At 39.7% G+C, this 25,647-nt stretch overlaps 1 protein-coding gene across 1 annotated transcript in view; it reads left to right on the top strand.

The window, feature by feature from the left end:
* Nucleotides 1-25,647, top strand: part of slc1a7b (solute carrier family 1 member 7b) — a 48,960-nt gene that overhangs the window by 9,198 nt on the left and 14,115 nt on the right. Inside the window, exons 2-3 of the mRNA XM_085397671.1 lie at nt 11,945-12,024; nt 15,654-15,869. Of these exons, the coding sequence (XP_085253797.1) occupies nt 11,945-12,024; nt 15,654-15,869 (296 nt within the window). The remainder of the gene's footprint in view (nt 1-11,944; nt 12,025-15,653; nt 15,870-25,647) is intronic.

Here is a 25,647-nt window from a genome sequence, read left to right as displayed (position 1 = left end):
CGATAGGAGAAGGACCGTTGAGTGCGAGAGGAACTGACCTGAAAAATAGGATCATGGCCAAGCTTGAAACCTGGATCCCCCGTAGCCGGTTACCAAGATTACGTGAAGTACCCTCAGAAGGTCTGCTAGATGATGTTAATGCAGCACTACGGACAATACCTACAACCACGATTACCGACACTAACAAGCTGATCTACAATACGGCAGCAGTGATCAGTGAGATGCTTGGCTACAAGTTGAACAGCCACAAGGGGCAGTACCCTCCATGGAGAAGGAGGCTAGAGGACAAGATCAAAGTAGCACGGAGGGAGGTTAGCCAACTAACGGAGTTGCAGAAAGGTGCGACAAAGAAGGTGCATAAGAAATACAGCAAGCTGTCCATACCTGAGGCCTTGGAAACTGCCAAGCAAAGACTCACAGCCTTGGCCAGCCGCTTGAGGAGGTACACCAGAGAGATAGAAGGCAGGAGAATAAACCAGCTGTTCTCCACAGAACCAGCAAAGGTGTACTCTCAGTGGCAAGGGAACAATAAGAGAACAGCACCACCAAGGCTGGAGACGGAGCAATACTGGAAGGGCATATGGGAGAAGGATGCAACCCATAACGGCAATGCTCAGTGGCTAGTGGATCTGAGGGCAGACCACAGCGACCTCCCTGAACAGGGTCCAGTAACCATCACAGTGGCAGATATCCAAGAAAGGGTCTCCAGTATGAAGAGTTGGACAGCACCAGGGCCCGACATGGTTCACGCCTACTGGCTAAAGAAGCTGACTGCACTCCACGAGCGTCTGGCAGCACAAATGAACCAGCTGCTAGTTAACGAGAGACACCCAGAATGGCTAACCGAAGGTCGGACGGTCCTGATCCCCAAGGACCCCAAGAAGGGACCGGTCCCCTCCAACTACCGACCAATAACCTGCCTCAGTACTACATGGAAGCTCCTGTCAGGCATCATATCGGCTAAGATGAACAGGCACATGGGTCAATACATGAGCGGGACACAGAAAGGAATTGGCAAGAATACCAGAGGCGCAAAACACCAGCTACTGGTAGACAGAACAGTCAGCCGAGACTGCAAGACCAGACTGACCAACCTGTGCACTGCCTGGATTGATTACAAGAAGGCCTATGACTTAATGCCCCACAGCTGGATACTGGAATGCCTAGAATTGTACAAGATCAATGGGACCCTAAGAGCCTTCATCAGGAACTCAATAGGGATGTGGCGTACAACACTAGAGGCCAACTCCAAGCCCATAGCACAAGTCACCATCAAGTGCGGGATCTACCAAGGAGATGCTCTGTCCCCACTGCTGTTCTGCATAGGCCTGAACCCCCTCAGTGAGATCATTAACAAGGCTGGCTATGGATACCGACTACGGAACGGAGCAGTTGTCAGCCACCTCCTGTACATGGATGACATCAAGCTGTATGCCAAGAGTGAACGAGACATCGATTCACTGATCCACACTACCAGGCTATACAGCAATGACATTGAAATGTCGTTCAGACTGGAGAAGTGTAGTCGGATGGTAACAAAGAGAGGGAAGGTAGTCAGAACTGAGGGGATTGAACTACCAGAAGGCAACATTGCAGACATAGAGGACAGTTACAAGTACCTGGGGATCCCGCAGGCGAATGGGAACCATGAAGAGACCGCTAGAAAAGCTGCAACCACCAAGTACCTGCAGAGGGTCAGGCAAGTCCTGAGGAGTCAGCTGAATGGTAAGAACAAGATCCGGGCCATCAACACGTACGCCCTGCCCGTGATCAGGTACCCTGCTGGGGGTAATAGGCTGGCCAAAGGAGGAGATAGAAGCCACTGACATATATATATATATATATATATATATATATATATATATATATATATATATATATATATATGTATGCAACATAGCTGTATTACAAAACATAAGCAACATGTTTGGTATATATAACTATAACGAACTTTTCTCAGTGATGCTGTTTATTGTACTCTAATGCTTCATTGTGTCACACTTGGTTGGTGAACCTTGTCAAATTGTACTGCCCAGTTCACTGCACACGCACACACACATGCAGGCATACGCACATTGACCCTTAATGCCTGAGTGCAAGATGAGCAGAGCTGCAACAGACCTTCTCTGCTGGTCGTATGCAAGTGCTAATCCTGCTCTTACACAGCAAACTAAGCTCTCTCTGCTTAACAGAAAAGCGCTTTAGCTATCATAATGCATCCACTTCGCCCTGCAGACCCTCAGTCCACTGTCTGTACACCTCCCCCCTGACACCATCCCTACATTCATCAACTCTGTGCAAAACATGACTTTCATAAGTTGATGGATAGTGTACTGGCATTTTTAGCTTCTTAGCATGCTGGACGCCTCTTGTTCACCACACCTTTGCAGCATTTTCTTTTTTGTGACAACTTAGACAGTTTTTGCTTTTAAAATAATAAGAGACTAACTTTGCACTTTGCACAGTATAAATAAGACTGGAACAACATTTACAAGAATCAATCAAGCAAGCAACTGCCAATTTTGTTGCTAAGCCAAAATTTAAAAAGAAAAAAAAGTTCGATCTGAAGTAAAAGAAAAAAAAAACTGCAGTAACTATGACATTATTACATATCAATGGGTCACCGAACACACATCTGCAAAAACCTTTATTCATGTCAACACCTTTTATGTTTTGTGACAAAATATGAGAAAAAACTCATATATACAGTAACGGACATTTTGATCGTGCACAAACACAGACACACACACACGGTTACACACACAGCCTTACAAGGTGAAAATTAAACTAACAATGCAATTGTGTTTAGTAACAATACAGTTATTCTGAATGGAAAATCCTTGACCTTCATTAATATTTCAAGGAAGCTTGAATTATTTATGAAAATGTGTCTTTCCAAAAACAGTTCTCTAGTTTTGCTCTCTGCTCAGTGTCTTGGGTGTGAGGTGCATCCTCTCTCAGAGTTACAGTTTTATTTTTATTGTTTTGTTTTGTTTTTTAATGAAAAACTGTTGGTATGAGTTGTGGGTAGAGACCAAAAGCATTATGGGGTCAGGAACTTGGTTATTCAGGAGGGCTTAGAGTGGGGCCATTGCTTCTGATCGAAGAGAGCCAGTGGAGTTAATTCAGGCATCTGATGAGCGTGCCTCCTGGACGCCTCTTAGTTGAGGCTAGGCTCAGACACAGGATGCTGGAGAAATTGCATCTCTCCACTGGTTTGGGAATCCCTCAGTCTGTCCTCAGAAGTGCTGGAAGAGGTAAGCATGGAGAGGGAGGTTTTGGCTAAGACCACTGCCTGTGCGATCTACATCCAGATGAGCATTTTAAAATGGATGAATGGACTTCTGCAGCCAGACTGTTTACTGAACATAACTCACAATGCAGGAATGTCAGAAACAAAAAAAGAAAAAGGAAGATTTTTCCTTTTTGGTCCTTGAAGTCATAAAACTGCAGCAATTTGTGTCACATAGAGTGACGTCAGCAACTTTCCACAGCAGTTGGTCTGCCAGCTAGAAGCTAATGCTGCTTCATACAACTCAAATAAGGGAATTAAATATATATAGTTAACTACTGCTAATCAATTGCTACACACTGTCTGCATGTACTGTATGAACTCCCAGTTTACCTATGAAAACATATAGAAGTAAAGAATAAATCATTGAGTTTTCCATTCTAAAGGTGACATCACAGTGACTTTCTTATGGTAACGGTTTTCTTCTGTTTGTTTGTTTTTTTCTTTTTGTTACTCACCTTTTTATTTATGACACATCTGTAGTCCATATAATTATTGCCTCAAAGTTGGACTAATTTAAAATTTTATTATAAGAATGTCCCTTTAGTTCTTTGAAAAACCTCCAGCTGATCCAAAGTGTTGCAGAGGGAAGGTTAGCATGAAGTACAAAGAGAGATGGAATGTTTAAGAAATCAGATTTTTTCAGTGCTCATCTTAAGGTATTTTTAAAGCCTCTTTAAAGAAACACCCCACTGTGTAGCACTTCTCTCCTCAGTTCCACACACCAAACAGAAACTGTTTAATCTCATACAAAAAGTGCAGGGACCACATTTTTGTGTGCAATCAATGCGGTAAGATACTTTACTGAAAATGACTAGGTTGGTTTAACAAAATGATAAGCAATGACACCATATCAAGATCAAAACAATAAAGAGCAAGCCCACAGTTGCAAATCAGCAGCAGGAGAGTCTATGACCAGTGAATAGTATGAATAGCATAATGAAGTTGCATTTAGAGGTTGGGACACAGCATGATGGATGACTCAGACAGCACAGCAGTGTGGATTTTGCGACATACCTCAGATGCTAAAAGCAGCGATAAAGTATAGAACAACAACAAAAACAAAGTGAACAATATATTGATATTTATCTTTATAAATTCATAAATGCTGTGATATGGGATTCAGCTGCACTTCCACACTATACTCAGATAGCTTGACTCCTGTCCTCTTTCAGCAATAACCCCCCTCAGTGAACTCCCTCTGTTATCCCTGGAAAACAATATTACACTTCCATGCCAGCGCCATTCATTTCTCTTTTTACTAGTTGTATTTTGGACAGTTTAAAATATTTTCAGACCTTTATTCCTCCAAATATTTTTTAAAAGAAACAAATTAATTCCTTTAACAAACAACTATGATGAATTTCAATCTGGCTAATGGTATTTATAGCTCATTAAGACTGACTCTCAGAATTATTATTCTCTACTCAAACTCTTATCTAATAATGTTTGCAAAGAGGCGCTTGATCTAAGTTATATTTTTGAGTTCGACTTGTACCCCTGTTCCCCAAATTACTAAAGAAGTGCTGTTTTACTCAAATGAGACATTAATATGGTGTGTGTTTAATTTGGTTGGTTAGATATCAAGTTGTGTTGCTTTTTGAATGCTTTTAATATAAATAACTTTGTATCTTTGGGTCTGATCATGATTAGGGAATTAGGTGGTGATAAGTCTGGACCAAGGCTAACTCACAAACACAATCATATTGCCAGGGGATCTAGGGGCTCAGATCACTGCAGCGCTGTACTGGAGCCTGTGTATTCCTGTCAATTTGCCTCCCTGTATAAATAATTCCTGTAAAATGCTCTCCTTGTATCATCCCACCAATTTCTAGTGGGATTAGCTCAGGACACCGACTGTTTTTAAAGCCACCACATCTGTTTGCTTGGGGTCACTGCCCTGTTTTCAGCCTATCTGTGAAAATGTGCACCGCCACAGCTCTTCTAGATTTTTTTGTGAGTGACTAAATGTATAACATCCAACAATCAACACAAAAGACCATGATTGCTATTGGCAAGGAGTCTTCACAACTGAACGCTTGCAACCTTTCATTTTATATGGATACCTCGTAAACAAAGAGCTGCATTTTTACACATTGAAAGAAACAAATTATTGTTTAACTGTTTCTGGTCTCTACCAACTCCTAAAGAAAATATGTGGCTGAATGTTAGGCTGAGAGTAGTGAGAATGAATTAAAAGACTAAAGCTATACAAAAAAATGTAAAAACAAAAAAACATAAAAGTAAAATAGTAAACTGAAGTTTTGCAGGGAAGAAAATTGTCTACGCTGTGATTACAGATATTGTGCCTGTAATAAAAATGTGTAATCACCACACTGAAAAGCATTGCTGATTGAGGAAATCATGTTTGGCTGGTTTACATAATTTATTGATTACAGAGATTGTTTGTCCACGTCAACAGTCTCTCTCACAAAAGGAGCTCCACAAGGTCCTGCACACACGATTTCAGATAAGTGGAGGATAATGAATGGATGGACAGACAGACAAGTCGATTTTGAACAAATAAATACAAATACAATAAAAATAAGCCCATCTCCACACAGTAGTCTAAATAAGGTAGAGAACAGTAACAGATTTTTCACATGTGACATTTCCAGCAAATTTTGTCAGCTATTGTCACACCCACAAATTGAGTTTTATGCACTTTTTCTAAGCCAACCCCTCTATTTGTACCTGAACTTAATTATTTGTTTAATGGCTACAATATACCATTCACATTTAACTGACCTGGCGGTTGTCATTTGGATAGATGGATGGATGGACTTACATAAACTTAAAGGGCCTTTAATTCATGTTCATATGTGATTAGGTGTCATGTTATTAAAAATTGATATTTATTTGAATTCATGAATTATTATTTATTATTTAGAATAAACATATTTTTATATTATATTATTATTATTTTTCTATTATATCAAATTATTATTTTTAGAAACAGGAGCAAGCAACATAAGACTTCACAGGAACATAACAGAAGCTTTGACAAAGGGAAAAGAGGATTATTATACACAGAGTAAACACTGGGCGAACAAAACAAAGGTGGAAGTATTGACAATCTAACAGACAGAGCTTAAAAGCCAAAAGAAATCCAGATTATACACAGTAAACTCTGTGGTGCTCATGCTCTAATAATACATCCGGTGGTTCTGAATCCAGCACAGCACCTCTAAGGACTCACTTTTTTCAATTACCATTTGTATTTTCTAACTTCAAAATTGAAGCCTCAATCACATTAAAATAAATAAACGATACACCTTGTTCATCTCGTTTTTAGTATTTGAAAACGTTATAACACCTTCATTATTAATAAAGGGCATTAACCAATTAATTTAACACAAGATAAAACCACCCTCTATTTATGATGGGATGAGAAGAGAATAAAGAAAACGTAAAAAACATAAATACTTTTATGTAAGGTCTTGTGTAGCACATATTCAATTGATCTTTATATTCTGGTGCATGAAGTGTAATTATATTTTAAATTGTATGATCCTGGTTCAGAGCTTTGAAACTGCACTGCGCCCGTAGAGACCACTTGGGAGGAAAGAAGCTTTGTCAAGCAACTGATCCACTGCCAGTTTCATTTTGGAGATATGCGCTCTGGCTGCATGGGATGGAAACAGCACAGCTGATAGAGAACAGCTGTCCGCTGTTGCACTGGACAGAGGCCAGTGTTAAGCCTGGTGGACTCACAAACACACAAAACCCCACAGGATCTGCCGACAAACTCCCCAAAACTTGCATATTAGATTTACCTCTCTGTGCTTAGCCATGACTCTCACCTCTTTTTCTGTTGAAATATTCCTTCCACCTACGCCAGTCTCTATTGAGTAATAGAGTCTGTGAGAGGAATGAACAACAAGGTCTACTTTACACACCAGTGATGTTGCTTTGGGAGTTTCTTAAAGTCAATCAGAAGGGATTTCTTTCCATAAAACTGAGTAATAGTCAGTTGAACTCCACTTTCACAGTAGGTGTTGATTTTGTGATTTGTGAAAGATTTTTAAAAAATGCTTTTTTTGAAATATAAGTGTCTTTGATTAGACACTTAAGTTTAAAACTACTCTTTCTATCTTTGAGATAAAACAGTACGACTCATCAGTCGTACTGTTATTGAAAGTATCTGCATGTAATGATGCATGAGATGGTTATGAATAATTTTTTCTCTATTGGTTATATTTTTATTTGTGAAGAAACTTGTGAGCTCATTACTAGTTAAGGTTCAAGGAAAGTTTGGCTCAGCAGACTGATTCTGGCTACAGTGTTGAAAAGAAAACTGGGGTTGCTCTTATTTTCTTCACTAATGAAAAGTAAGATGTCATTTTAGGAGGGCTTTTATATAGAGCAATAAACTATTTTTCCAGGTTAAATGAAGATCTTCTAAATTAATGAGATACCATTTTCTCTCTAACTTTTGGGTTATCTGCTATAAGGTGCACATTAGAGAGTTATACCAGGAAGTCAAGTACTTGTGATTTGAGGCTTTCTTTTTCAGAAGCGCCACAGTATCCAGAGTCATGCACAATGTCGATGTGACACCATTAACAAGATAATCGACCTCTGTGGGAGTAGCAGCTCTGCACTGTGTTGACACAATAAGTGGAGGAAAAATATGCTTAAATGTAATTACTGCGCTTTCAGAAAGACGTCTACAGTAATGAAATGTATTACCCACTATTGAGTAATCCATTATTGTAAATTTAAGTGTTATTAAGAAGTAATCAGACAAAAGAGGGTTTTCAGGGAACACTGCATAAATGTTCAGTTCCTATGTCACATGTCAGAACAAGATCCAGGGTGTGATTGAAGTGGTGGGTGGGTTCTTTTACATTTTGAGCCAATTAAGTTTAATAATAGGTTAAATGTTTCTTTTGATCTTTCTTGTTGCCATCACTGTGCAGCACTATGATGAGTTGGGCATTTTCTGAATTGAATGAATGAATGATATTAAATCTTATAAAAATACAAAACAAACATGATCTTATTGCTTTCCAGTGTATTGTTTTTGTAAGTGCATTCTTTGTAATCATTAAGAAACATGTCAGAGAAATCTCCTGTGATGGGTCCATTACAGTACAGGTTTAAAAAAAACAAAAAAAACACCAAAAACCAAGCTAAATTTATATAGGTAGTCCTGTATTCATCTAGAGAACATGCAGAAAGTAAATTTGGTAGAGTTGAGACATGGGGCAACAATGCAGAGCTGAAATGAAAGGCCTGCTTAAGTGAAAATAAAGGGAAAGCACAAGAGACAGAAGACTTACAAAATAAATCTGGAAGCAACAAAACACAGAAGCAAAACTAATACATGACTGAACATGGAGAAACACAAAGGAGGCTACAATCAACAAGGAAATCCAAATTCAAAAAATAGAGGACAACAAAGGTCAAACAAGAAAGCGACTACATGTTTTCTATTGACCGTTTTCTATTGACCAACTGGGGTAATTTCTGAATAAAATGAAATCTGAACATATGCAGTGAAAAGCAGGGAAATGTAAGCTGTTGTAGGTCAAAAGCTGGTATGTCATCCATGTTAATACACTGTCCATATGTGTAAGCCCGCTCTGCTGCAGCTGTTTTTTTCCATCTGATTTAACAAATCTCTGTTTAATGCTTAACAACTTCTCATGTAAACATCAAAGAAATGCAACACCAGTGAAAGGTAACAGTGAGATTTTTCTTTTTCTGGACCACTTTAACATCACATTTTCCATCCATGCGATAAATTGATAGCCTGGTACTCCCACGACAGGCTTTCAATTTATCGCAGGTCATGAACTTACAGTTGTTCCAGTATGTTATAATAAACTGCCAGTTAGGGGGGAAAATCTGTATATACAAATGAAAGCAATAGAAGATCTGAGGCTTTGTGGGATTTACAACCTTGATAAAATACTCATCACCTACCTTGTTCCAACTGGAATTACAAAATCACTGCTTTTGTGACAGCCAGGGACATAATTTCATCTCAAGGCTAAAGTCAACATCAAAGTCAATCGGCCTTGGCAACACAATTGCCTTTTTTTGCTTTTTAAACACTTTTAAAAATTTGTTAATTCACCCTGTTAATTTTTTTCCCACTTATTCAGTCAGGAATGAATCTGAATTAAAAAGAAATGACTAACTGTGTGGCACTCCCTCCTCAATGACGGAGAAATTGTTAGCGATTTTCAATAAGGATTGATACTTTGTTTGTAATTCTAAAGTTCAGTATGTAGCCCACTGAATTGAAACAAAAAAGAAGCAGCACTGCAGTAAATGTCCAAAATGTTTGATATGTCAGTGATGGTAGCTCCAGCTAGCTGGGTTTTAAACGCTAGCATCAGAGCTACCAGGGTTATAGTTTGCCTAGTTGTGGCACAGAGCCAGTTTTATGAATAAGAGAGCTAGCTTTCTGCTACAGCTGTTAATATTAATGTACAGAATTTCTTTATGGATACTTTAATATGATTAGGTTATGATTAGTGTTGTTGTTAGGCCCACCCAGTAAAGTATCTGTGCCCCCTTAGCTGAATTCTATTAATAATAAAAGTTGCATTAATTCATATAGTTTGTTAATGAAAACCTTAAATAGCCATATTAGTAAAAAGTCATAGCTGTGCAAGTTTTTCAGTGCTTCTGTAGCAGTCCTGGTAAAAGAAGAAGACAGAGTGGATAGGCCAATAACAGTCAGACTGCTTCTAATGTCTCTTTGAAACCAAAAATACCTCAGTCGTCAGTTTGTGCAACTACTTTTAAAGCATGGAGGTACTGAAAAACTGCGAAACAAGTAGAAATGTGCTGAGGAGATTCTGTGTTCACAATTAGCTGGTGAGTTCATTGATCCACTTTCAGAAAAAATGTTTCTCCTTTTTGTTTCCTGCTTTCCCATATGGAAAAGAAATAGTAAAAACTTATATGTGACTCATGAAAGTGGCCACTTTCTCATTACTTTCATATATTGTTTTAGTAAGTATCCAAAACATACAAGTTTCATTATATAATTTTTCAAGGGATCTTATATCTGTTTTCACGCTTGTATGCTTTTCATACAAGTTTCACACAAGACAGATACAAACTTTATAAGATTTATATATATCTTTTCCATATGGGTTGCCTCTGCAATCTAAGACAGGTATTTTTAGACTGTTTAAAATTGTGGCTACATTATTTTATGGGTGTACTGTGCATGTATGGTTATAATTGTGCATAGCATGACTTGAGCCAAGTGACCACCTGTCGACTTCATATGGTCTGCTGCTAAACCTGGGTTAAAGTCTAAAGAAGGGAGAAAATATTCACATATTCAAATCTTGGTTTTCAGTTACAACTGCTATGAAATGATTGCATTTGTTACGCTCTCCTCTTTTAGCCAATTACTGAACCTAAAGACAATACCCGAAGAACCCTTTTCTCTATACTGACATAAGCTTGTAGATGATGTGGTGGCTCTTAACACTTTCTCCAGCTTCTCTTTCACCAATTCACCTCCATCTTTCCATCATACAAGCTCCCATGTTCTTTCTCTCATTCTTTGTGTTTATTGTCAGCGTGCTTCACCAAGTAGAGTGAATTTCAACCAGCATACACCTGCTCCTTGAGAGGATTCAAAAATAGAACATTTGATCCGTGAGTGCTGGATTTGTTTCCCATCTTTTGAGATTTGAGTCTCTAAATGATGCCCAAGCTTGGGCTCTGAGGCACATACTGTTTTGTTACTTAGTATGTATTGCTACAATTTTACAGAAACAAACCACTTTTAAATACAGGTTGCTACGTGATACTGTGAGCCACCGTTATTCTGCTGCAACCAGCCCTCATCTAAGGGTGTTACATCTATCCTTTAGATGAAATGATCTCTTTTTCTCAAATTCCACACATTGTTACTGTTGTGAAAATCAAAATTTCAAATACCATTTTGCTTGTTAAACTTAGCATAAGGACAAAAAAATGTTGTTTTCTATTTCTGCAAGTCTTGTGATATTTTGTTTCTCAACCTGGCAGAGGTGTGGGAAGGACAGTGATGAATCAAAAGATTTTCTGTACTAGGAAATCTACAATATTTAAGTGTAATTCAGCATCACATTTTTTATAATGGCTTGTGCTGGATGTGCATTTTCTTCCTGTATGATGGTGGATGTTAAGAATGCTGGGAGTGACCAGGAGGGACAGGATTAGAAAGGAGAACATAAGGAGGGAATGCTGAGGCTGAGGTGCTTGGAGACAACATTGGAGACACAAGGCTAGGACAGTTTGGAGAACACGCAGAGGAAGAAGGCTGAAGATGGAGCTGCCAGGCAGCAGTAAAAGAGCATGTAGTGAAGGATGACATTCAGAGAGTTGGTGTGACAGAGTGCAAGAGATAGGGTGAGATGAAGGTGTTTACAATGCAGATTAAACATGTACCCATTTATTAGCAAAGAAGAAAAATAGGAAAATAGTCAGAGTCTCATTTCTGTCCATGAAACTGAATTTTTTTTTATAACAGACATCTAAACTCTTCAAAAGGTAATTCATTATGTGTCACTGTCATGCCCTGCTCCTGTTCATTATTTCTTTTTAAGTAACATAAGGTCCTTTTCAAAAATCTGTGTGATAGACTTCCTAAAATTACCCGTGACCATTATTTCTCTTCTCTTACCCTGACAGGAGGTGAAGTACTTTCAGTTTCCTGGTGAGCTACTAATGAGGATGCTGAAGATGCTGATTCTCCCACTCGTCGTGTCCAGGTACCTGCACGTCAGTACAGCTCTAACACAATGACCCAAATCACTACTTAACTTAGCATATCTAAAGTTTCCAGTAATGTATTCAGTCGGTTATTAAGACATACATACATTTACATTCTGCTGGTTTGGGATAATTGACATTGGAATCAAGTTTGACAAAATATGTGAATCTAAAATAAAATAAAAATAAAATGATATATGTACTTAATTTTAAGTCCATGTGAATAGAAAAAATAGAAAAATAATGTGATCAGCTGCTTACCTGTACTGCAAGTACAATAAACTGACAGTATTGTTTGCCTTTGATTCCTAGCTCCATTTGCGCTTGATCCATCGATTGAACAGTTCATCTCTGTTTCTTTGTTAGCTCATCGAGTATCCGGTCGTTAAGTCTCCTTAGCCGTGTCTGGGTCTAAACTCCGCTGCAGGTCCATATATCAAACGATCACTATGGCATTACTGAGAGTTGAAAAACTGTCTAAAGTCTTTCATCTTTAATAAAATGATCAGCGTTCTGCTCTACCAGGTGTAACAATTGAGTTTACCATCCAGGCATCCATGAAAACAGAATTTATGACATTTAACAGAGTTAGAAGTTAGCAGGAAGTTAGCTCACTAGCTTCTATCTAAATACAATATAGCATGTCCTGACTGCGGGGTTTTTGAAACAAATTAAAACGTACAGCTCTGTTATCACTTCCAACATAAATGAAGACAGAAAACTAAACAGTAGTGACGTTTGTAGGGTTACTGAAGTTTGGCTAGCTGGTATATAATGATGTGCTACGTGACCGCTAGCGACACAGCTATGTTAGCATAATATAAACAAGCTAACTTTTTTTCCACTCGATAAAAGTTAACGTGAGTGTTCTCGGTGGTCAGGAACAAATGTAATCACATGGCAGGATGCTGTAAAAGGACCAAACTTCAGCCAGGAGAACAACTGAGATAATCCATCCACAATACGAGGTTAGTCATTCATATACTGCTGCATGGGCTGGGCTGTAGTTACATCCTAAGGTTTTAAAAACTGAGCTTAAATAAATGATTAGCGGTAATAAAAGCCGAGGGAGGTCAACAGTGATCACTGACTGTTTTAGGAGCTTTTTGAGATCAAATAGAAGAAAATACATAACATTAAACATGTTAACAACACAAAAGCCATATTAAACGCTACTACTTTAGACCCGGAAGTAGGATTCGTCACGTCATCACTTAACGACCGGATAAACACCAAAGCTCTCACAATGTGTTCTCACACAGTGCCTGCTTATTGCTTCTCTTTATCTTAGCTCCGTAATATTAGCCACTATTAAAATATAAACCAAAGATCAAGGTCAGAAGTCTGGAGGGGTGGTAGTAGCACAGGTTTATAAACCTCACTGCTTTTTTTGTCATGTCCTTTTTAGATTTGTTTTCACCAGCTTGTCACTTTTTGAATGTGGACGCTAAAAGCTGTCTGGTCGGTTTAGAAAGTCATTGTGGTTTGGGTTAAAGCACACTCTTTCACACCAGTAACCTTCATGTTGAAAAATTATGTGTTGGAAGTGGGCCCATCTTACTATCATAACACAGAGATAAGCCTGTGGTTTTGAAAAAAAGTACATTATTTTATCCACTGAGAGTGAAAACTTTGTTTCTCTCCACAGAAAAGCCCTCTTTAGACTCATGTCCATAAAAATTCTCCTTTTTTAAAATGTCAGTGTGCTGCCTGCACATCTTTACAGTTTGTTTCATCTGCTCCATCTTATCTAAACTTATCTCTATTGGAGCTTTGCTCATGAATCTGTTTATATACCAGTAAAATTACTAACAAACATCCCATGTAAGGAAATGCTGTTTATTATTCAACATAAAACTAGCTCACTGAATAAGATTTTGCATGGAAAAAATACATTTTAAAAGCATCCATTTATTTTCTTATTTACTGAGAAATACAAAACGTTTCTTCATTAATCTTGTTTTGAGAATTTGTATGTAGTTTAATCTTTGGTTTTGATGATGGTTCTTTAAAGATTTGTCTCATTGCATTTCTCTTTTGTTTGCTTTCACAGATGAAACTAACATTTTTACTTTGAGGAATTTACTTTGAACATTCAGTATGTAGGATATGTCAAAATGATCACCGTCCTATTCAGTAGCTTTTGGAGCTTCCGTCATTGTTTTAAGGGGAAATGAAACTGGGAAACAAACCACAGCTTCCTGCATTTGAGTCCAGTGTTTTAACTAGCCATCCAACCACCTGATGCTCTTCTCCTATGTGTCCTTTGCTCTTTGCTGTCCGAATACTTTTTTTGTGTGTTGCGTGTTGTTACTAGATCAAAATGTACTCGCATGTAACGTGGAAAAAATGTCACAGAAAAATATTAGAATTTTTTTTAATACTACCAGTGGCACCACTGCCAAAGCTTAATTTTTATGTATTTACCAATAATAGCTTTCAAACTTCTGAAGTGCTTTTTATTGTTATTCACTCTTAGAAACGTAACAAAATAATATAAATTAAAAACTAAAATGGTAACATTTATGAAACACAAAATTTGTGCTGCTGCTAAAACTTTGGAGTTTGAATAAATTCATATTCGGAATATAAATACCTTGTGTACTCCTAGTTCAGAAGGAAATATCTGAAAAGTCTGTCTGTTCACAGCATGCAATATGAAAGTATATTAATAGAAAGCTTAGTGGGAGAGAAAAGTGTGGTAGGAAAAGGTGCACAAGCAACAGGGATAACTGCAGCCTTGAGAGGATTGTCATGAAAAGTTATATTTTATTAAGTCCTAAATGAATTCAGATATTTAAAAGAAGACTTTCGAGCACTTTGTGCTTCCATTTGCTGAGAAGATTTATGGAGCAGCTGATTTTCTTTTCCACAGGACTTAGGACCTGTCCACGCCACCAAAACTACTACCAAATTCTTTACTGACGATGTTATTGCTGTGCTTGATTGGCCAAGCTGTGGTTTATTGCCAAGAAGATAATAAAAAAATACCCAACCCAACAAAGTACAGACAAACTGAATGTTGCAATCAAAGCAACCTGGGCTTCAGTAACACCTGAGCAGCGCCACAATCTGATAACCTCTATGCCACACCAGAGTATTATTTTGAATTTACCAATCGGTCCATCCATCCAATTTCTTGCACTTATCCAATTCAGGGTCACAGGGGGAATGGAACCCAGCTACCATAGGGGCAGGGCACACCCTGTCTGTCAAAGGGCTAAAACAGTGACACAGACCACATTCACACTCACAGTCACATCTATGGGCAAATTAGAATCCCCAATTAACGCGACCCCACCAACTGAATGACTGGGCTGTGTTAGGAAGCTGGAGAGTACCCGGAGAGAACCCACACAGACATGCTAACTCCACACAGAAAGTCACAGCCAGATGGTGAATTCAAACCCATGAATGAACCATCGATCATCCAGGACCCTCACAGAACATTTTTGTTCTATGTACATATACTATTTGTGGCAAGAAAGAGCAAGTTATGTTGCATACCATTACAATTTTGATTGGTGGAATATTTAATCAGTGTTAGAAACGAGTATACAAATCCAGGTAACTCAGAGGTGGAAAGGTTAAAATGCATTCAGTCCAAACTTCTTGTTTTTTCTTTCAGTTTGATGTCGGGACTGGCAGCTCTCGATGCAAAATGTTCCAGTCGCCTCGGTCTGATCACAGTATCGTATTACCTGTGGACCACCTTTGTGGCTGTGATCGTGGGGATCATCATGGTCTCCATCATCCACCCAGGAGGTGCAGCCCAAAAAGAGGACTCTGAGGACAGCAGCAAACCCATCATGAGTTCTGCAGATGCACTCCTGGACCTGATCCGGTGAGATTAGAACATTTGTCCAAGTTTTCTGAAGAATTATCTCCAGGCCATGAATTACACACAAATGCGACTTTGACTCATTTGATGGCAGTAGAAAGCACATACTGCTACAGTATGTGCTTTGTATGTGCTGAATTTAGCGTGTGCTGTGTGAGATGGCCAACAAAGGTGCGTTGGCTATCTCATGGATTGGAGATTATATATTGGAATTTCAGGAGCAGGACCAGGCCACCAAACACGCTCATTATGGATGTCATCTGTATATAGGTTCCCCCAGTTCTGCAAGCTGTTCATTCTCGTTTACGTGTCCCACCCTCCCTCCTTGTTCTCAATTTTTTAACTTCTTCACTCCTATGGGGATCTGCCAGGCCTGGGAGCCGTCGTCAGTCCCCTTCCAGGCCTTTCCCAAGCCGCAGCTCAGTTCATGTCCAAGCATTCACCTTTACCTACTAAAACGGTGACGTTGGCCCAGCTAGTGAATTTCTGTTCAGTTTAACCAGTGATTTAAGAATGAGGTTTGTTCTGTGGTCTTTACTTCATTCATGTAAACAAAGAGTCAAACTGAGTCAACACAGGCAGAGAAATCTCAACTTTTAGCATGGATACCAGACTCAAAAATACTGGCAAGATAGTGGAGGATAGGTACTCCAGGTCTTTTCTTTGAATCTTTCTCACAAACATGTAAACACCTGCCAAAATAATCAAAAGTTCCATTGCTGTAGTTCAAACTTCACCGTCTGTCTCGACAGCAGTGTTTTGACATGATGACACACACCCTGAAAACAGGTATATAGATTTTTTTTTTTTAATAAAATAGCGTGGCAAGTTTCAAAAGTACGTTATTTCTTGGCGATTACTTTGAGCTAATAATTTAACCCACAATGGGTCGGTTAATGCTCCTCTCAGCTAGCGAAATTGCTTCTTTAATCATCAGAACAGATTTTATAACATAATTGGGAAATGGCTTTTACCGAGATCACCTTTTAACATGATAAACTTGCATTAGGTAACATAATGTGCCGGGGAACGGTGGCTGCTGAAAATGGGGCTCTGTACACCTACATAGATAATCCATTAAGAATCACAAAGTATTTATTTTACTTGTCATTTTTTTACATCATAAATAAAGAAATAGGAAATGTGCTTTTCTTTCAAAACTTGCAGATTTTAAAGTGACCCTAAACTAAGGGTAAGTAGGTGATGGTGTGTTTGTAGAGCAGACACAATCCTGACCGCACCCTAGTTTTTCAGGCTGTTCGGATTTGTAACAAATCCCGAGAGAGGATTAAACATATTGGTTGTCTTAAACTATTCAGTTCCCGTATTCTGGGATGACTTCATTGTTGACTAAAAACCATTTAATCTTCTTTAATAGAAGATGGTACTCAGTTTCTCATAAGCAGTATCTGTAAACAGGACTATTAACTGTCACCTGGCGTGTCTCTGTATCTGTTTGGTTTTCTAATCCAAGCATCTGATTTCAGGCTGTTTATTTGGATGGTGAGTCTGAAGCCAGTAATCAGAGCAGTGACCTTAAAAACTCTGTCAGTAAAAACTAACTAATGGAAGTGTGGCATGTGTTTGAGTTTTTGGAGTTGAAGTCTGCAGTTCCACAGTTTGACATTCAAATACAATACTATAGTCCTTAGTGCTTTTGTGTAAACTATATTGAAATCTATTTTAGACATTAAAAATACTGTATCGTATTCTGTTTTATTCGAGATATTTCCTTTATGTCAAGTTGTCTGCAGCCAGTAAAATTAATAGAATTAAACAGACAGATAATAATAGAAAAAAATGTCCATATTGCCATGTTATTTTGACATTTTTGACAAAACAAAACTCACATGTACGTAGTCTAACCAATCCAATATTACATTTAGAATAGAATAGAATAGAATAGCCTTTATTGTCATTGTACAGAGTACAACGAAATTGGAGTGCCACTCCCTTGGTGCAAGTTTCAATAATAAATATAAATGTAAAATATAAAAAGTACAAAAAAACAATCGTAAGTACTCAAACAATAGTATGTACAATATATACAGAATAGCAGCATAATATAATGACAGTGACGGTATGGAATAGGTTCAATTGTTTTTGTGCTTATTTACTACGGTGATAGCTCTGGGAAAGAAGCTATCTCTGAATCTGTTTGTCCTGGTTTTATGTGACCTGTACCGTCGGCCTGACGGTAATAGTTCAAACAGTTGGTTGCTGGGGTGAGAGTGGTCCTTGATGATATTGCCAGCTCTGCTGAGGTACCGAGAGTTTGCAGTGACCTCCAGGCTGGGCAGAGAGCAGCCAGTGATCTTCTGGGCTGTGTTGATGACCCTCTGCAGTTCTTTCCTGTCTGCAGCTGAGCACCCTGCATACCATGTTGTTATGCCGTACGTTAGGATGCTCTCTATGGTGGCTCTGTAAAATGTCACCAGCAGCCTCTCCTCCAGGTTGTTCCTCCTGAGCACTCTCAGAAAGTGGAGACGCTGCTGGGCCTTTTTAACCACCGCTGTAGTATTTGCAGTCCAGGAGAGGTCATCAGATATCTGCACGCCCAGAAACCTCATGGAGTGTACCCTCTCCACACAGCTCCCGTGAATGTAAAGTGGGGCCGGGTCTGCTCTGCCCTTCCTGAAGTCCAAGATAAGTTCTTTAGTTTTCGTGGTGTTCAGTTGGAGGTTGTTAACTGAACACCACTCAGTCAGTCTGTTGACCTCATCTCTGTAGTCCGACTCATCCCCCCTTGAGATGAGTCCAACCACTGTGGTGTCATCCGCGAACTTTATGATGGTGTTTGAGAGATGGGTAGGGGAGCAGTCGGATGTGTAGAGCGTAAACAGGAGGGGACTCAAAACACATCCTTGTGGAGACCCGGTGCTGAGTGTGATGGTGCTGGACCGGTGGGGGCCGAGTCTGACAGACTGTGGTCTATTTGTCAGGAAGTCCTTGATCCAGAGGCAGATGGGGGTGGAGAGTCCCAGGTGAGACAGTTTCTGGACCAGGATCTCCGGGATGATATGATTGAATGCTGAGCTGAAGTCCAGAAAGAGCATTCTCACATAGCTTCCTCGGTGCTCCAGGTGACTCAGCGCAGTGTGGAGCGCTATGGTGATAGCGTCCTCGGTGGAACGATTTGTCCTGTAGGCAAATTGGTGGGGGTCCAGAGTGGGAGGCAGACCGGCCCTGATGTGCTGACAGACCAGTCTCTCAAAGCACTTCATCACTACAGGCGTAAGTGTAAGTGTCCTGACAGGACAAGACTCAGCAGTCCACCTGCATCTTAAGGACAAAGGTCACTCTTTCGAGGATGTCAATGTTCACATTTTGGACAGAGAGGACAGATGGTTTGAAAGAGGAGTGAAAGAAGCCATCTATGTCCACTGTGAGCGACCATCTTTGAACAGAGGCGGTGGTTTACGACGCCAACTGTCTGCCATCTATAATCCAGTTTTGAGTTCCCACCCCAGACGCCTTAACGCCCACTCACATCCTGGGCCATCTGACCTCAGGAATTCGCATGATAAGGTGGGGCCAGGTTTCACAAAGAGCTCACCTGAAACTCTGGCTGATTGGGACCCACACCCAGTTTCACACCTTGGCTCAGGCGATTAGAGGATCATCAGGGGGTCCTTTTGTCCCTCTGTGGGGAGACACTCCCACTAGGTTTAAATCTGGGACTCTCCACCATTTGACCTTAGAACTGAAGAAGCTTCTCGGATGAGAGGTGAAACGTCTTCAAGCAACTTAAAGAAATCCAGATGCTTTTCTTTGCAAGCTCCTTTGACATTAATGATGAATCAAATTATTTACTGTAGTTGAATCCAACATAATTTATTTAAGTTGATCCAACGCATGCAAATTACGTTAGTCCCACAAAAATACTTAATGCTGACAGAAAGCCATTTATTAATGTGAGAATCCTTCCCGTGATTATTTTAAGATCATTTTTTGGAGTGTTCAACAAAGTCTAGAGTTTGGATAACTAAAAAATTAATGGATTTATAAAAACTTTTACAGTTGTCACTCCATCCATCCTCTTATCTTTATTAGGTTCGTGGGGGGGCTGGAGGCTATCCCAGATGTTATAGGGCAAAAGGCAGGGTACACCCTGGACAAGTCGCCAAGTCTATCCCAGGGCTAACACAGAGAGACAATCAACCATTTGCACTCACATTCACACTTATCTGTAATTTAAAATCACCAATTAATCTGACCCCACTAACTACCTGTCTTTGGACTGTTGGAGTAAACCAGAGTACCCAGAGTGTCAAGAACTAAGGTTCACATGCAAAGATGGGGCCGAATACGAAATTCGCGGGAACTATGTATAGATTTATTTCTTTAACATAAACGATCAGGAACCACCAAGGAAACAAGAATATAACTCAAGCCGAGGAAATCGGGAACTGAAATGCCCTGGGAAGCTGTGATTGAGACCGTGGGAAGAATCAGAGTTGGGGGAGGGTGTCCGTGGGAAAAATCCTAGGAGCGAGAGTTCTCTCGCACACAGAACAGGCAGGACGACAGGCAGCGAATGTCTTCAACTGCCGGATGGCGACCGGGGCACAAGTGTGTAATATTAACACGGGTCAAAGAATACTTGAATAAACTCAGAGCTTAGGAGAGCCAAGTTACCACCAAGAGTGACTAACAGACTGGCATGGAGGAGCTGTCCGTGCTGGGTGAAATAGTCCTCCTGCAATTGCCTGGGATGGAATACAGGTGCAATGCCGGTGCCTGACCCGAGGGCATGGTCACCCAAACACTCCCCGGATACTGTTCTCACGGACCATGACACAGAGAGAACCCACGCAAGCACGGGGAGAACACACAAACACACAGAAACAGTGCTATGCATGATTTTTAACTGTGGGGGGAAACCAGAATACCCAGAGAGAAACCACTGCAAACTAGTCAGAACGTGGATTTGAACCCAGGACCTTCTTACTGTGAAGCAACAGCACTAACCACCATGCCAACAATCTAGGAAATACAGGAAAGCTATGATTTCCTGTATTTGATGCAGACTTTTTTTGTTTTTGTCCTTGACAGGTTAATCCACAATAAATAGCAATAGCATGCACGTGGTGTGTGTGTAGTTGTCTGCCTCTTATAACTCCAGTGATTTTCCTGCAGTTTGAAATCTTGTGCGATCTTGTGAATTTCATGAGTTCAGCAACTAACCACTCTCACTAGATTGTATCATGTCATCTCAACAAGAACAAATTAAGTTGTTGAATTTCATACAGATCCTTCATGATTTAATTACATTCATAGAAACATGAAATTATTGTGTTCAAATTACAAGTTGGACTTTTTAATGTAACAACCACCCAATTTACTTTTTTCGGTATACCAAAAAAAGTAGAGGTGGCTGCTCGACTTGACTGAGATGGATGCCTTCCTGAAACCACGATCCAAAGAGCGTGAGACTGAAACCCGTGCAGTGTCGCGGGATTTAACATTGCTATATTATTGACTTACTTCACTTGAACATGATATGAAGAATTTAATGCATATCATGTAGTTTCTACACTATACTTTAAAGCATGAGGCATTTGTGTTAAATACACGCAAGATGCTTACGTAAATCTAAGAGCTGGCCAATCCCTTTTTTTCAGTGTAACCATCACCCCACCAAGCTGTCAATCAGCACTAAAAGAAAAGTAGGAAAGCTATGATTACAAGGCTTGATACAGAATTTTCTTTATTTTTTTGTCCTTGACAGGTGTGTGTATGCTTTTCAGCCTCTTATAACCCCAGTGGTTTGAAATCTCATATGACCTTGTGAATTTTCACGAGTCAAGGCAAATACCTACTCTTCCTAGTTTGTCATGTCATCTCAACAAGAATAAATAAAGTCACTGAATTTTATGCAGATCCTGCATGAATTAATTACATTTACCATAGAAACATGAAATTATTTTGTTCAAATTAAAGTTAGACTCCTGTAGATGTAACAACTACTCAATTTCATTTTTTTTTTGAGTGTATCATTATGTCCTATTCTGAATTTCTAGAAAATACATGGCAGACCATTGGAGTGCATCTCGTTTGAGGTTTCTAACATTAGCAGCCTTCTTTTGAAATTTAAACTCTCCCCTTGATTTTAAAGTGAAGCCTGCGCTATTCATAGTGTATCAGTAATTCAAATGCAATTTCATTTTGTCAAATGTGCAAGTAATTAAAATTCTAAGTAAGGGCTGAGGTAAAGTGATGTTTTTTGGGATTATTATTATTATTATCAGACCTGATCAGACCTGAACATTAAGCGTGGTGTCTGTCTGGCAAAAGCATTGTTTTTCAAGTTACTTTTTGGAAAGCCAACCCCATGCTTGCATGAGAAGAAAGTTTAGCTTGAGCAACCAAAGGCAATTGGAAAGGGTTAAGGTGAGGTTTTGGTCAAGGTTAAAAAAAAACTGATGAAAATGAAACAGGATTATTACTCTAAACAACTTGAAAATGATGTGAGTTCAAGCTTCCCAAGTCGGTGCTTCCAACTTCTGAATTGCACAACTTCACCAACCGCAGGCAAACAATTCAATTTAGTTTGTTTAGATGAGAGCATAAATATCACTGCTTTGTATCAGACAACAGCCAAGGGTTTTTTTTACCCTGAAGTCATAATATGATATTCTTGTTTTTATTACGCACACTGTGTTCCAGCGTAAAAACCCAAGTTCAATTTGTTAATCTAATATTGATTTCAAAAATAGGAATGTAAATGTTTTAGAAAAAATGCTTGTTAGTACATAGTTTAATAAAGTGATAATCTTTAGTTGAGAGAACTTGGGTTTTTCACTTGCCAAGGAAACCGAGCCCACTGCATGTGTAGAAAGGAGACAGAGGAGTGGCTCAGTAATAATAATGAAAGTTGCAGATTTGCCTTTCCTGTTTTGCTCTTCTTTGTTTTATTTTTGTTTTTGTTTTGTATGATGTTTTTTTTTTTACTCATCTGTTGGCCTAAAAACAACCTTGCAGTTCATTCAAAATTATTCATGTTTTGAAAACAAGTGGGGAGTGACGAAAAGATCTCACTATTGCCAAAGCTTCAAATGGAAACATTTTGTCTGAACATGAAACACTGCCGGGTTTGACTAAACAGAGTATGAGTATGAATTTCTCTATATTAAGCATACGTGTAGGTTGAAAAACTACAATAATATACTGCAGTATCACTTTGTGTGAACCTTTTAACAAGAGAACATGCGATTCCTTAATTTTCTTTTTAAAGAGTTTTGAAGCCGATTTTGTAAGTTTTCTTTTTAGTTTGTGAATAGTTATGTTTGTGAATAACACATGCACGATGTGTTTTTTTGTTTTGGTCACAGAACACTGGATCGTCTCTACAGGGTGGGCCATTTATATGGATACACCGTAATAAAATGGGAATGGTTGGTGATATTAAAGTCCTGTTTGTGGCACATTAGTATATGTGAGGGGGCAAAATCCTCAAGATGGGTGGTGACCATGGTGGCCATTTAGAAGTCGGCCATCTTGGATACAACTTTTGTTTTTTCAATAGGAAGAGGGCCATGTGACACATCAAACTTATTGGTAATGTCACAAGAAAAACAATGGTGTGCTTGGTTTCAACGTAACTTTAGTCTTTCATGAGTTATTTACAAGTTTCTGACCACTTATAAAATGTGTTCCATGTGCTGCCCATTGTGTTAGATTGTCAATGCAACCCTCTTCTCCCACTCTTCATACACTGATAGCAACACCGCAGGAGAAATGCCAGCACAGGCATCCAGTATCCGTAGTTTCAGGTGCTGCACATCTCGTATCTTCACACCATAGACAATTGCCTTCAGATGACCCCAAAGATAAAAGTCTAAGGGGGTCAGATCGGGAGACCTTGGGGGCCATTCAACTGGCCCACGGCGACCAATCCACTTTCCAGAAAACTGTTCATCTAGGAATGCTCGGACCTGGCACCCATAATGTGGTGGTGCACCATCTTGCTGGAAGAACTCAGGGAACGTGCCAGCTTCAGTGCATAAAGAGGGAAACACATCAATTTCAAATATCCAGTGGCCTTGATGTTTCCATTGATGAAGAATGGACCCACTATCGTTGTACCCCATATACCACACCAAACCATCACTTTTGTTGTTCCAACAGTCTTGGAGGGATCCATCCAATGTGGGTTAGTGTCAGACCAATAGCGGTGGTTTTGTTTGTTAACTTCACCATTCACATAAAAGTTTGCCTCATCACTGAACAAAATCTTCTGCGTGAACTGAGGGTCCTGTTCCAATTTTTGTTTTGCCCATTCTGCAAATTCTGTGTGCCGATCTGGGTCATCCTCGATGAGATGCTGCAGTAGCTGGAGTTTGTAAGGGTGCCATTTGTGAGTAGCTAATATCCGCCGAAGGGATGTTCGACTAATGCCACTCTCCAGTGACATGCGGCGAGCGCTACGCTGTGGGCTCTTGCTGAATGAAGCTAGGACAACCACTGATGTTTCTTCATTAGTGACAGTTTTCTTGCGTCCACATTTTGGCAAATCCAACACTGAACCAGTTTCACGAAACTTAGCAAGCAGTTTGCTAACTGTAGCATGGGAGATGGGTGGTCTTGTAGGGTGTCTTGCATTGAAATCTGCTGCAATGATCCGGTTACTGCGTTCACAGATATCAACACAATTTCGACCTGCTCCTAACGTGTTAACCTCTTCGACAAGTCAATGGCTGTGAACAAAGAGAAACTTGTAAATAACTCATGAAAGAATAAAGTTACATTGAAACCAAGCCCATCATTGTTTTTCTTGTGACATTACCAATAAGTTTGATGTGTCACATGGCCCTCTTCCTATTGAAAAAACAAAAGTTGTATCCAAGATGGCCGACTTCTAAATGGCCAACATGGTCACCACCCATCTTCAGGAGTTTGCCTCCTCACATATACTAATGTGCCACAAACAGGACTTTAATATCACCAACCATTCCCATGTTAGTATGGTGTATCCATATAAATGGCCCACCCTGTATATCCGCTCTATATTTGATGAAGTGTGGGATTCCCTCAGGGTGTCCTTCAGAGGGTGCTTCAGGGGTACATTATTGTGGGCTGTGCTGTCCTTGTACAGCTACAGTGAGACCTTGGCTCTAAGCTCAGCCAAGGGGTAGAGGGTGTCAATTCGGTTGTCGCAGGTTCTAACAGATGATGTGGTTCTATTTGCTTTTTTTAGTGGTGACCTCCAGTATTCACTTTGCAGCAGAACGTGAAGCAGCGGGAATGACAATAAACCAATTAATCAAGTCTGAGGCTATGGTTCTCGTTTGGGGTGCCAACTCTGGGGATGAGATACTGCCCCAAGTGATGGAGCTCAAGCATCTCAGGATCTTGTTCACAAGTGTGGGTAGGGTAGTCTGCAATGACAAAGATGCTGAGCTGATTTTTCAAAAAGAAAAGAGCCCTGAGTGTGAAAGTGAAGCTGATGATTTATCATTCAATCTGGTAGAGCACAAATAAATAAGATCACAGATACAATCAGCAGAAATGGGTTTCTTCCAAAGGGTGTTTGGGGTTTCCCTTAACAACAGGTCCTCCACATCAAAAAGAGTTGACTGAGCTGCTTTTGACGATGGCTTGTTGACCTGGAGATGGAGGCGAAGTGTTTTGGATATGTCCTCCTGGGAAAAATCCATGGGGCAAACTCTGGACACGTTGGAGAGAACAGTTCTCTTGACTTGTTTGGGAAAGCCTTTGCACCTTCTTGTAAGGAAGAGGTCATTGGTGAGAGGGATAATCAGCAGAAAATGGACGGATG

Source organism: Rhamphochromis longiceps, linkage group LG23 (assembly GCF_057381845.1).
Source record: "Rhamphochromis longiceps isolate RC_006_pf linkage group LG23, R_longiceps_female_GT1.1, whole genome shotgun sequence".
Classification (NCBI taxonomy): domain Eukaryota; kingdom Metazoa; phylum Chordata; class Actinopteri; order Cichliformes; family Cichlidae; genus Rhamphochromis; species Rhamphochromis longiceps.
Note: the sequence above shows the minus strand (reverse complement) of the source record. Positions and strands in the feature narration are given on the sequence as shown.